We start from the raw sequence: 12,832 nt of genomic DNA, 5'->3' as shown, positions 1-12,832 counted from the left end.
GGCAAAGCTGTTCTTCTCTTGCTTTGCTTGGTCTCATCTAACAGAAAATTGTAACTATTTCTATTGATTTTCTTCTCTGTGTCAGTTAATGATTTGTGTCAACATTTCATTGTGAGAGGATATTTGGTGTTGTACATGTGCCACACCCAACAACTCTAATGAGGGCTCTAACAAGGATTTCTGAAGAAAACAATCAATGGTGACCTCAAAACCAAGCACAATTAACCCATAATAAAACACTGATCTCATCATAGATATAACACCCAGGCCCTGCTTCCCAGGATCCCACTTCAGAGCATGGTGAAACCTGGCAAAACTACAGACTCCTGATCATCAATTCCAGAAATCTGTAGTCCACTGAGCAGGGAATTTTCAACTAAATCCTCTCCAGCTTGCACAGATGTTCACAGCCTACCTGGATGACATTCCCATACTGGATGACTGTTCCCAGCAGTTTTCTGTTTTCAGTTTCATTCTGTTTCTTTTCCAAATCTGCTGCATGCTGAAATTAAAGGAGAACAGTTCAATTGCTGAGTGTTTTAGAAAAGGGGTTTTATGAAACTCCCTTTTCTTCGAGATTATTTCAAAGGACTGGAAAAACAGCGAGCATCTGAAAGAGCCTAATTTCCTCTTTTTCCAGCTTCCAACAGTGTAATTTCCAATTCCCTTTTTCAACTGTTTGGGGAGATAGACACACATCATTTAAGTAACCCGTAATTTCGGTACAATTGGACAAAATTCTGGGATACAACATGAGATAAAAAGCTCAGACAAGACAGAAGGCAGATACATAGCAGGGGGGAAAGGTGAAAAAGAGATGGGTAACAACTCCAGCCAGGAATTCTACTTTCCTTTCTACTGACTTCTACAAAAATTGAATGAAAGAACCTCAACTTTGATTCTTTATTTTCCTTTGCCTGTACAGGCTCCAACGCCCACTGCAGCTCTGGATTGAGAGTTCCCCACTCCCCACACCTGGGCTTGTGCTCCCTGAGGTGATGGATCCTCTGGGCCACAGCTGAGCATTCCTGCACCACACTGACAGGGAAAGGAAAGGGGAAACCCTCGCAAAATTGAATTATTATAAGGACACAAAGCCCTAATTAATAATTAACAACGAGCCTCTTGCCATTGTTGTTTTAAAAGTGAGCTATTTGCCTCAGACTGTTTTTAAACAATTTCATTTGGTAAAGAACTTCTTCACAGGAAAGATGATGTTTTGAATTAAAAACATAAATCTGGTATTTGCTTTAACTGCTATCTGGAAGTGGAGAGCAATTTAAAATTGGAGTTTTTAGCAGGCTGAGCATCAAGGATTATGGTTTGGTTCTCAGGTCTCAAGGACTGTGGTGGGTCCAGGTTTCTCTTGCAAGAGAAAAGTGCCCACAGTTCCTCAGTACAGTGAGGTGAAGTACCAGGGCAGGTGAAGTACCAGTACTCACTCAAAATGTGCTATTTTCAGATGCTGTGCTAGGTATCAAAACTGGCTTCTTACTCCTGGAGAACCTGAGATACAGCTGCTCTTCCAAATCCAAAATTTTTTTCAGTCACGCAATACAACACCATTTTCTCTGTATTACTAAAATACAACTTTTTTTTGCTTGATTTGCAAGTATTCTGTCAAGAAAAGGTTTCTTCAAGACACCACAGCCTTCCCAAATAACAGCAACCACAGCCAGGACTGACCTGCCCCACTGGGTGCCACATTTATTATAAAGACAAAAAACAATTTTTTTCTGTGAAAATCCAACTAGGACTTAGGATGTACTTTAAAAGCACTCCCCAAACCTGACAGTCACTCCAGGAGAACCACTTTTCCGGCCACTAGATGTCAGCTCCTCAAGCAGCTCGGATGCTGCGGCCACAGAGAGACAAGTGTCCCAGATTTGAAATCCCTTAAATGGCATTAACTTAAAATAACCTGACCTCAGCATGGAGCGCCCCATGGCAGACAATAAATTCCACCAGCAGACAAACAGAAGCCAAAAAAGGCAAGTGATGATGATGAACACTTCTTGCATCATCAGCTGCGTTGGAAATGCAACGCTCTGATAGAGAAACCTCATCCTGGGCAGAGCTCACAGCTCTGAGCGCAGGCACAGGGGTTTAGAGCACGCCACGGGCCAGCAAGTGGAAAAGGTGACACATGGACACACAGGGCTGGCAGGAGGAAGCTCTGACACAGAGATGTCCATGGGACACTATTATTTTCAAGCCCCAGATCACTGCAGACCTGATTCAGCCCATCAGACTTCATGTCCAAGTGATGCAGATTGAATAAACCCCAATAAAACCGTAAGGCACTCAGATCCTTCCTCCAAATCAAGCAGGTCTTGGAGGGACTCTTCTGTGCAAACATTATTGGGTTCAGGCTAATCCTGGAAAAATCTCATCCTGTATTTCCAGGACCCTGGCAGAACAGGGTCAAGTGTCAGATGAGCAGGGACAGCACTGGGATGTACTCAGGGAAGGGGAGACAACTCCACATGAGAATGTAATCCAGGCTAAAGCCAAAGCCTTTTTCTTCTACATGTTGCAGTATTTAGACTCCAATTTCCATTAAAACCCAAGAACTCCCCCTTTTCCTGATACACCAAGCAGCCAACCCCAGAACCCCCATCACTCTAAACCTGCTGCCACAGCCTACTTCCCTTATCAACATGAGAAACACGGCCCAGGTGAGGGAGCTTTGTGCTACCAAAATAGCTTTGTCCCTGCCAAGCTGGTACTTTTGGGTTATAAATACATTTCTTGAAGCAGAAGGAGTCCACCAGTGGGTCTTTGTGAAGTGCAGAGCGAGGCAGCCATATGGCAATCAGCAAGTGACACTCTCCTACGGGGCCATTTCGTATTCCAGGCTACAATGAGCTTAATATAGGCTCAAAGAACCTAAAAATATTTAGAATTGTAATTTTGACATGAAGTACTCCAGCTATGTAATTTTAACATAAACACTGAGTTTATTTAACTCTAAAGTCAACAGATGGTATTTAAGTTAAGTTGACTTTTTTTTATATAGGAGCTCTAAAAACAGCAATCAACTGCCTTACTGAGTTTTCAGCTGCTGAATGTCAACATTTTACCCAGAAAATATTAAATACTGCAAGCTAATAAGGAAGGAGAGGCTGTCTGGCCTTATAATTACTCATAATTACCCATCAACCTTTCCATATATCAAGAGCAGCGATGTTTGTTTGAGCAGTCCCAATAGACTGATCAGAGCAGCAGCTCCTGGTTTCCCATGCTGGGATGCAGGGCCTGAGAATCCTCTGTGCAATTGTTTCAAGGGTCCCTTTTTTATGCTTTTAACACCCAAAATGCTCCCCTGGAGCACCATTATCTCTACCACAGGTTAAAGACAAGGGCTCCCAGGGCTACCCCAGCATCATGGACACAGCACACGAGGGGGTTCTGTCCACTTTCTGTGACACAGACAGAACCCAGGGAATGGCTGGAGCTGTGCCAGGGCAGGTTTCGGATGGATTTTTGGGAAAGGTTCATCCCCAGAGGATGCTGGGCACTGCCCAGGCTCCCCAGGGAATGGGCACAGCCCTGAGGCTGCCAGAGCATTGGACGACACTCTTGGGGACAGGCTGGGATTGTGGGGTGTCTGTGCAGGGCCAGGAGTTGGGATGATCCCTGTGGGCCCCTTCCAACTCAGCTTATTCTGCGATTTTGCCATAAGTCAGAGGACTGAGGACTTGGAGCGAACGTCTCCAAAGGAATCTCGCAGGCTGATGTATTTCCCCGTGCACTCGGTGCCTCCTTGTCAACTGTGCCAAGCTGGCTGGAAACCCTTGTTTAGAGCAGGGTGGGTGTGAGGAGGGCCCTGCAGAGGGATACTCACGTGCAGCTTGTTGAGCAGCACAGCATCCGTGGTGCTGTTGGCTCCTGGCTTCGCTGCCTTCCAGAACTGCTTCTGCGCCGAGTAGCGGTTCATGGGACACAGCTTGAACAGGCAATCTAGAAAAACATGCAACAAACACAGGCATGGCTTCAGACAGTCCTAATCATCTGGATTCTTGCTGCTAGCGCTCTCCAACTACTCCGGCGGCAAGGAAAGCTTTATAAACAAATCCCAAAAAGCTCCTGATCAGACGAATGCTTTTCTGAGCAACAGGAATGTCGGCCCATGCATGATAAAAACTAACTGCTGCTGCCAACATCTGATGCAAGACCAGAAAATTTATAACTTGTCCCAGTCAAAAACGGTACCAGACTAAAATGGGAACACATTCCAGTGCTTTCCCAGGCAAACAGACTTGGTTTATGCACTTTCAGCTCGGAGGTTTTGTACTTCGGCAGGTAAACTCTGTCAGGCTGGGGGCTTTCCGCTTTGGATTTCTTCACTGCTGTTGTTGTCAGTTTAGTTCTTAAATCAAATCCCTTCTATTACTAGAGAAAACAGGGCAATAAATAGGAGAAACTCCTCACCTAATGAAGTGGCAGCAGCATAAAATACCCTCAAACAACAGCCTGCACAAGCACAGACATCCAAGGCATGGCGTGAGGTAACATCAAACCCCTCAGGGTGTCAGGTTCTATACCCAGTGCAGCAACACAGTTTATTTAACATTCTGCCTGGCTAAAGTCAGGAATCACAGCTCATTAGTCTTATTAAAAATACATTTCTGTATCAGAGATGCTAACTTATCAGCAATAAACCCACATGAGCTGCAATGACTGTTTTTCCTCCTGTCGTCGCTAAGCAACGGAACACGCAAAAAAATAAATTCAGCTATTCAAAGGCAGCGCCTAAAGTAGCAGCTCAGAAGTTCAAACAAAGTGCCAGAAGAGCCAGGAGGCCGTTCCCAGCCTCCTTGGCAGCAGAGTGGACATCAGCCTTCAGGCTCCTCGTTCACATGGCCTTCCTCCAGGCTCCCGGCGTATCCCTACGGCCAAGCACCGCAATTTGGGAAGCAGCAAGGTGGGGAGAAACCCACCTGGGGTTTATCCTCAGTGCCTGGAAAGCAGAGCTGCTTGTTCATGGATATTCTGGATGCACATCAGCCAGAAAGGGAGACACCCCGTGCTGGAGACAGGTCATGGCAGCTCTGCCAGAGGCTGAAGTTGCTGAAGGGGCTGAGACAGACCTTGGTAATTTCACCTCTGGATGCTGTTTGAGACGGACAACATCGCTCTTCTCATGCCCTTCCTCCAATCCACCCCCAGAGCACACCAGGCAACATCAAACACCTTTCACAGAAGGGCAAAGAATCCCAGAATGGTTTGGGCTGGAAGGACCTTGGAGATCATCCCATTCCACCCTGGTTTACCAGCCCAGGACCCCAAAAACAGATCCAGCAGGAGCCGGGTACGGCACTGCGGCCCTCTGACAGAGTGACACTGGGGAAGGACAGAGCTCAGGGCACGAGGAGGGAGACTGAGCTGCATCTCTGCAGAAGCACTCAGCTCCACTTCACCCCCACTGCCAGCCTGGGGCTGCCGAACCACCAGGAAAAGCGCAAACCACAGTTCGCAGGTTTGCGCTCTTCCCCACTTTTTCCATTTCCATCAGGATGATTCACAGAGATTGACAGCACAGCAGAGATTCAAAAAGCCACTGCGGGCTGGCACTTGGAGCTAAGACTCTGCATTGTAAGCAACACACCAGTTATAAAATTTTCTATTTTTGCTTAAACCATCAGTTCACACAATGACAGCAATTAACACACAGAACTGCAGAGAAGAATTAATTGTATGCTAGATTTAGTCACAGTGCACTTCTTTCCATCCTTTTCAGTCAAGAAAGTTGTCAAGTTAGGCTTAACTTCCAAATTGTTAACTGCAAGCAACCCCCTCTCCTGCCTGAAGCACCCAGAGAGGGCTACGAGAGTTTGACCTTGCCCAGTGCAAGAAGGGAAGGCATAACACGTTTTCCTTAGGTTTTCTCCCTAGTAACAAAGCTACAGCTCTAAAATAAACAATGAAAAGCACCCAATATATTTATTTTTTAGTATTTGTTCTATCAAATCTATTTCTGAATCGGTTGAGAAGTTCAACTTTGCCTTATTCACCTTCATATGGCCACCAAATGTATTTCGCCACAGGTCAAACTACAGGAACTTTATGGCCAGAAGACTTTTAGCTCTCCAGACCCCGCTGCCTTGGATGTTTACAAAGTCAAGGATGTGCTGGCTGAGTACCATCGTGGTCATTGATCTGTAACCCACAGTCCTGATGACTGTGCAAGATAAACCCGTGCTTGTCAGACACCATCCTTATGGAAGTTAGGTCTATTTCTACAACAGGAGCCAAAAATCCAAAGCCAAAAATGAGAAGTGAAGCCAAAGCAGCCCAAAGCATCAGCTCTCTGCTCCACTCAGTGATTCGAGCAGCTTTAGCCACATAGGAAAGGTGATAAATAAAGCAATTACTGCACAGTAACGACATCTTTTTATAGACTGTTTGTTGCATATTAACCAGGAAGGAATGCATTTTCCTTTCAGATCTTCATGATACACAGTGAAAAATGGCAGAATTGCACAATGAGGTAGTATAAAAATAAAATACTACATCACAGTAGATGAAATGATGATACATCAAGCCCGAGCACCCGACAAAGGTCCTGCAGGAAAAAGGGATTGCATAATCCTACACCACCCCATCAGGATGATGAATGCTACATGGGCACGTATTAAATGTGCATTTCAATGCTTCCCAGCTAAATCCTGCTCGTCCGTCAGCGACTGCTCTGCATGGAATAAAGCGAGGCTGCCACTGCACCACGCGAGAGATGAACGCTCTCACTGGTGGGACATCCACAGCCCACGTGGGCCTCTGCCACCTGCAGCTCCCCGAAATATCACAGCGAGGATTGGTTACCCTCTGCATGCACCAGCAGCACAGAGGAGTTGGCAAAAGGATCCTGGGAAGGGTAGAAACCCCCGTGTTCCAAAGTATTTTGGGGTTCAAGGAAGAGGGCAGCTTGCCAGCAACGTTATTCCAACTGCCAGCTCCTTCTACCCCATGCTTTTCATTTGCTCTTCTCCCTTCTGCATTCCCTTCTTGACTAGACTGTGCTCCTTCCCAACCAGCAGATTGCAAACTTCCAAGCCTTCCCTCCACTCCAAGCCCAAGCAGCCACATCTCAAATGCCCAACTTTTGCTCTCATAGCACAATGAAAAACCTGACAAAGACAGGTTTTTCTTTTTCTTACAATGGACTCCACCACATGGGAATTTAAGTCACATTTAGGTAGTGCATTAATAAGATTATGTGAGAATACAATGAAAGACTTGTCCAAAATGGCAAATTTGCAAATAGGTTAGAGAGGCTGAAATGATAGGAGAAGGGAGTTGAGTATTTCAGAGCCCACTCAAGACATCATCACCTTTTTCACACAGAACTGCCTAGAAATATCGAAGTCAAACATTGTCATGCAATTCCAGTCTCCTCTTCAGAGGCTTTTCCCACTCTTTTGGGCATTAAATGTTGCCACTATTGCTGTCAGCTCTACCCTTGATCTGTGAGGACAGCTCAGAAAGCTCCCGAGCACGCACTGCTGACACCCAAAGCCCCCCCAGACAACGTCAAACACCTTTGAGAAACTGGCAAAGATTCATGGAACCATGGAATGTTCTGGACTGGAAGGGACCTCAGAGCTCATCCAGTGCCACCCCTACCATGGCAAGGACACCTTCCACTGTCCCAGGCTGCTCCCAGCCACAGTGTCCAGCCTGGCCCTGGGCACTGCCAGGGATCCAGGGCCTGCCCACCCTCCCAGGGAAGGATTTCACCCCACTGTCCCATCCAGCCCTGCCCTCTGGCAGTGGAAGCCATTCCCTGTGTCCTGTCCCTCCTTGCCCTTGTAGTCTCTCCCCCATCTTTTCTGTCGCTCCTTGAGGCACCGTCCTGGCTGCTGCCAGAGCTCAGCTCAGTTTTGGGGACCCCAGCCCATTTCCCTCCCCCTGTCCTTCTCCAGCACACCCATTCCAGAAAGATCTGGAAGCAGTTTCAGCTCCAGCTGGTGCAATCCACCACTTATCATTTTTTCCAACTGCCTATTTTAAGCACTTGGGAGAAGGTCTTCACCAACTTTTCTGCAGTTGGAGAGAGCAGGAATCAAATACTTCATTGGCAACAAAAAGGTGCGTCGTTATTTCGGGTTTTAAACCCAGACTCTCCAAAATGCCAACTGGAGAAAGGTAAGAACCAAAAGAAATTACTCCCCCTCACAAAAATCATAGTTTAGGGCGCTTTCAAATGAGGGAAATCTTATAAAGATGAAGATCTTTAAATAAGTCACTTCCAAATCCACTGAATATTTAGCACCAACACAGCTGTTTCTTCATTACTTGGAAAAACCAAACTCATTTTTGCACAGCAAAACTAAAATTAAAAGAAAACCAGCAATTCCCTTCTGAAATTTAGCATTTTCTCTTCAGACTTTTCTATACTTAGATACCTGATATTTTCCCTAGGCCAAAGCCTGCTCACAGGAGAGAGTAAACACACTGATAGTATCTTTTCATTTTAAATATGAAAGAACAGAAGCAATGAAGAAGTAATGTAGCTGGCAATGATGGACATACTGTAAACAGAAGTTGTTGACTTGGTATTTATGAAATTGCACAGCTTTAATACACTCACAAGGATGGTAATGCTCCACAAGATGAGGAGTTTATTTAAAGACAAAATTAAGACACCTCTTGTGCTCAAATGCAGTTATTTTCACACAGGAGACTTCGAGAATAAAACAAAATGCATGCATTCAATCACAGACAAGTTTCACCTTTTCAGAAACCCTTGGATTACACCACCATCTATTTTATACTTGTTCCTTCTGAGATTTAAAATTAATAGATGACAGCCTAAGAGGTTCAAAGAGTATAGAACAAAAGCAGCTACAGAAATGTGTTGATTATTAATCATTCCTGCATTTCCATGAAGAGGGAGAAAAAAGAACCTGATCCTACTGAAATGACTCTCTTTGTGATGAGAAGACATCCCTTCATTTTCAGTTGGCAGTGATCACGCTCGGCTGGGAGCACAGCAGCTCGGATCAGAACAGGGTTTTTGTGGTCCCAAAGGAGCTCCAGCCATCCACAGCTGCACCCCAGCAAGAAACCAAACCTGGACCCTGCACATTCAGCCTGGTGGAAGAACTCAGCTGAATTCCAACCTCATGCTGCCATCCCACAAGTGGGGAAACTGAAGCACAGGTGAGCAGGGCACTGGTGTGGAACAGGGAAATCTGGGGCTGCCCCTGGATCCCTGGAAGGGTCCAAGGCCAGGCTGGACAGAGCTTGGAGCACCCTGGGACAGAGGAAAGCATTCCTGCCATTGCAGGGCTTTAAGGTCCCTTCCAACCCAACCCATCCTGGGATTCAACCCCAGGCCCAAAGATCCTGTAGCAATCACACCCCTCTGCCAAGCAGCCCAATCACTCAGGAGTCAAAGCCTGAACTAATTACATGACAGAATTTATTAGCGGTTTCTGCTGTGCTGACGTCTGTTACCTCCCTGCTTTGTGCTCCTGCATCTTGTGTTTCAAGGGCTTTCAACACTTGGCTTTTTAAAGCAGAATAAAGGGGGAAAATCACCCTTGCAACCAACATTTAAATTGAGAGCGTGCATGATTTGTGATCTAAATATATTTTAATTTTTATGTTAAAATAACCACCCTCAACTCCTATCTGCAAGACACGAGGGTAACCACCCTCTTGCTATTATATTCATTTATGCAAAGCTCTACCAGTGGGAATTGCTGCTTCATTTGTTCAAGCTGTAGCAACACAGGAAATAATGTAATTGTTATTAACTTGGAGCTGAGGTATCAAAGCAAAAGGAGAAGACTGAGCAGAGATTTCAGAGAGAGAAAAATTATCCACCTGAGAGCTGGACACTGAATATCAATGTCTGATAAAGCTGACCTGAGAAATGCACCTTTAAGTAAACACCTTGTGTTCCAAAGAGTTCAGAACACACCAGTGTTTGTTTTATTTCTACACGTAACCTCTTTGGTCTCCTTCAAAAAGAAAACTGCTACTCGAAAAGAGAGAAATATTTAGACACTGGATATACAGGCAGTTCCAAAAGGAAACATTTGCAGGAAAGACCAGATGCTTTTTTCTATCTCTGGTGCTGAGGGAAGATGCTGCGTGAAAACACAGAGCCAGAAGGGAGAGCAGCACAAGTAGAAAGGAAAAAAACCCTAAACCCCACTGATTTAACTACAACATATCCCATCTGACATCCATTCTGGCTAAAAAAGCAAGAAAACCATTCCTCTCCTTGCCATCACAGTGGATAATGTGTCCCTGGATGGGCAGCACTGGCTACAAGAAATGTGAGATGGCAAAAGAGAGCGAGTTCCCTCAGAGAAAGGGACACAGTGACAGTGCTAAGGACACCGTGAATGCACCAGGTATCCCTGCAAGCACTAAGGTACAGCCTCATTCATGGACACAACGGGTAACTTCAACCAGGAGAAGCTACTGAAGAATGATCTCTTTATAAATCATCAAAGCACCTTGATGGCTCCTGGATAATAACAGCTGCAAGTCAGGAAAAAAATCTCTTCGTGTTGAGGAGAGGGGAAAAGAGAGGGAAAAAACCTCAAGTGAGGGGTTCAGAGCTGCACACATTAATGTGAGCTAACCCAGCATCCCAAGGAAGCTGCTGGTCCCACTGAGGGTTTCTGTGCCTTACCTCAGCTCCATCTCTGGTCCAGCATGAAGAGAAACCCTGAACAAGAGGTCACCTGCACAAATTGAAAGGCCATCCCTTTCTCTCCCTCACACGCGCTGAAAATCAATTTTTACACAGAAGGAGAAGGATTTCTATGAAGGGAATGCAGCAAACTAATGTCATAGGAGTTGCAGAAGCAGTTTTAAGTAAACTGTTGTGGCTCCAGCCTTTGTCCCAGCCTGAGAGCTGGATCCTTGACCCAGGAAGCCATTCCCAATCCCCATTTCAATAGTTTCCATGACAAATCTCCCTGTGAGACACGAACACAATTCTCAGGACAGGAACCCTGTGACATTCCCTCCTCAAAATCTTCGGGTCTTTTCAGTCTACATTTCACCCTGGCAGTAAACCAAAGCATATTTATTTTCTGGCCGAATTTCATTTAATTTTGGCTGCTCACCCCTTGGATTTCACTCTCACATTTGCTTCTTCACTTGCTCCTGCTTTTCCGGATGAAAGTTCCTGCTGAAAACAGGGCAGGAAGTGGGGGCAGGAGGCAGGGAAAGCTTGGACTGTCTGAGCACAGGAAGAACAAGGAAGATCAAATTTCAAACCCCCTCTGGAAGCGTCAGTGTTGACCAGCATGGAAAGAATACTGTGGTGCTATTAGACAGAGCTGACTGAACAGCATAATAAAAGTCACTTCTATTTAAAAACATTTCGTGTGTGTTTCTCAAGGAATGAACCACAACAGCCTCACACAAGAGAAAAGGCAAATTTTTCAGCTGTTCAATAAAGCAACTCCATTTTCAGCTCTTAAATGGATTTGGCTTAAAGAAAAACTGCATTGCCAAAAAAAGATGTAGGGAGATTAAATAAATATTTGATAATATTATTGAGGTCTTGCATGGAAGAATGGAAGAAATAATAAAATTGAATTTAGTGCTTCAATTTTTCTTACGCTAATGAAGCGCTTGGGATCCCTTGCCCCCTTGCCTGAATTGCTTATTTGTTTCTTTCCTTCTGCACCGGGTGCTGCCCTCCTGAACTGCCTCCTGCAGAATTCCAAACGCAGGTCCACAGGGCTGGCAGCCCCTTGGAGAGCTTCCTCAGCTCATCCCTCCCTTCCAAGGGCAGAACCAGCTCCATTCCTGGCCTAGCACCCAAAGGGATCCCTTCCAGCACTCCACTATTCCTGTACATTCATTTTTACAGTTTCATGCCATGATTTTCTTCCCTCTCCACACGGACATGGCAGAAGAGAACTTCTCCCTCTACCGGCAGTGTCTGCAGGCTCCTCTGTCCCACAGTTATTGAGATGCAATAATATGAGATGGTCGGGGCGTTCCTGCCCAATTCCCTTCCGGATTTTCTCTCGTACCTTTCTGGAAGTACAAGAAACTTCACTTGAGGCTCTGTCAGAAAGCAAAACTGGAAAAAATAATGACTGCTTTTTAGCAATGCTTCTTTTTCTGTATTTTCCAAGGCAGCAACTGCACTTTTTGTCACAGCCCAGCACTGACAACTCCTTTTCTAACCACAGTTCCCACACCATGGATCCTTCCCTATCGCACTGCCACGTGCCCACCCTCCTCCTCTCTGGATGCAGCCAACTGAGAGCAGTCTTTGACAGATTCTGAGTGAATTCCCGAGCTGGTGTCTCCTCTGCAGAGCTCAGAGAGCACAGCCAGCTGTGACCAACACTGTGGGCAGACATGGGCAGCACCCAGGAGGTTTGAGCTGCCACAGGTGCTCAGCCTTCCAGAAACTGGCTTAATAAAGCAGAGATAAACACAAAAAAAAACAGGTCTGCCTTAACTCTAGGAAACAACAGCCTGGAGCTGAGCAGAGTCCTGCTGCCCAGCTGTGCTGCACTCCCAGGTAAACCCAGCAACACACCCCTGCCCACATCTGTTCCGAGTCTGGAAGTTTGATTCTTTGCTTTCTGTTGCTGGGCTTGAGTCTTTCACCTCCCGAAGGCCTCTCCCTTCTCTCCACTCTAAACAGTCCCCATCCTTTTTGGCAGGGGCCCAGAGATGCTCTGCTGAGCCCTATCAAGCGATGCAGCTCAATCTGTCCAAGCTCGCCCCGGTGCTGGGCGCAGCTTCCCCTCCCAGGAACACAGCACGGAAAACGCCAACAAATCACACAGCTAATTAAAATCTGGCCTCCAGAACGTAATCCTAGCGCTGAAGGATG

General features: G+C 45.9%; 1 protein-coding gene and 1 long non-coding RNA gene across 15 annotated transcripts in view; one reads left to right on the top strand and one right to left on the bottom strand.

The window, feature by feature from the left end:
• LOC137480927 (uncharacterized) overlaps positions 1-12,832 on the top strand; it is a 448,694-nt gene that overhangs the window by 302,493 nt on the left and 133,369 nt on the right. The gene's annotated exons all lie outside the window — the stretch shown is intronic.
• ITPR1 (inositol 1,4,5-trisphosphate receptor type 1) overlaps positions 1-12,832 on the bottom strand; it is a 162,845-nt gene that overhangs the window by 112,580 nt on the left and 37,433 nt on the right. For all 13 annotated transcript variants that reach the window (XM_068202353.1, XM_068202356.1, XM_068202354.1 and 10 more), the window contains 2 exons: positions 3,848-3,963; positions 416-502 (listed from right to left, as the gene is read on the bottom strand). In XM_068202353.1, the coding sequence (XP_068058454.1) occupies positions 416-502; positions 3,848-3,963 (203 nt within the window). The remainder of the gene's footprint in view (positions 1-415; positions 503-3,847; positions 3,964-12,832) is intronic.

The sequence above is a fragment of the Anomalospiza imberbis genome, chromosome 11 (assembly GCF_031753505.1).
Source record: "Anomalospiza imberbis isolate Cuckoo-Finch-1a 21T00152 chromosome 11, ASM3175350v1, whole genome shotgun sequence".
NCBI classification, from domain to species: domain Eukaryota; kingdom Metazoa; phylum Chordata; class Aves; order Passeriformes; family Viduidae; genus Anomalospiza; species Anomalospiza imberbis.
This window is presented reverse-complemented; position numbering and strand designations above follow the sequence as displayed.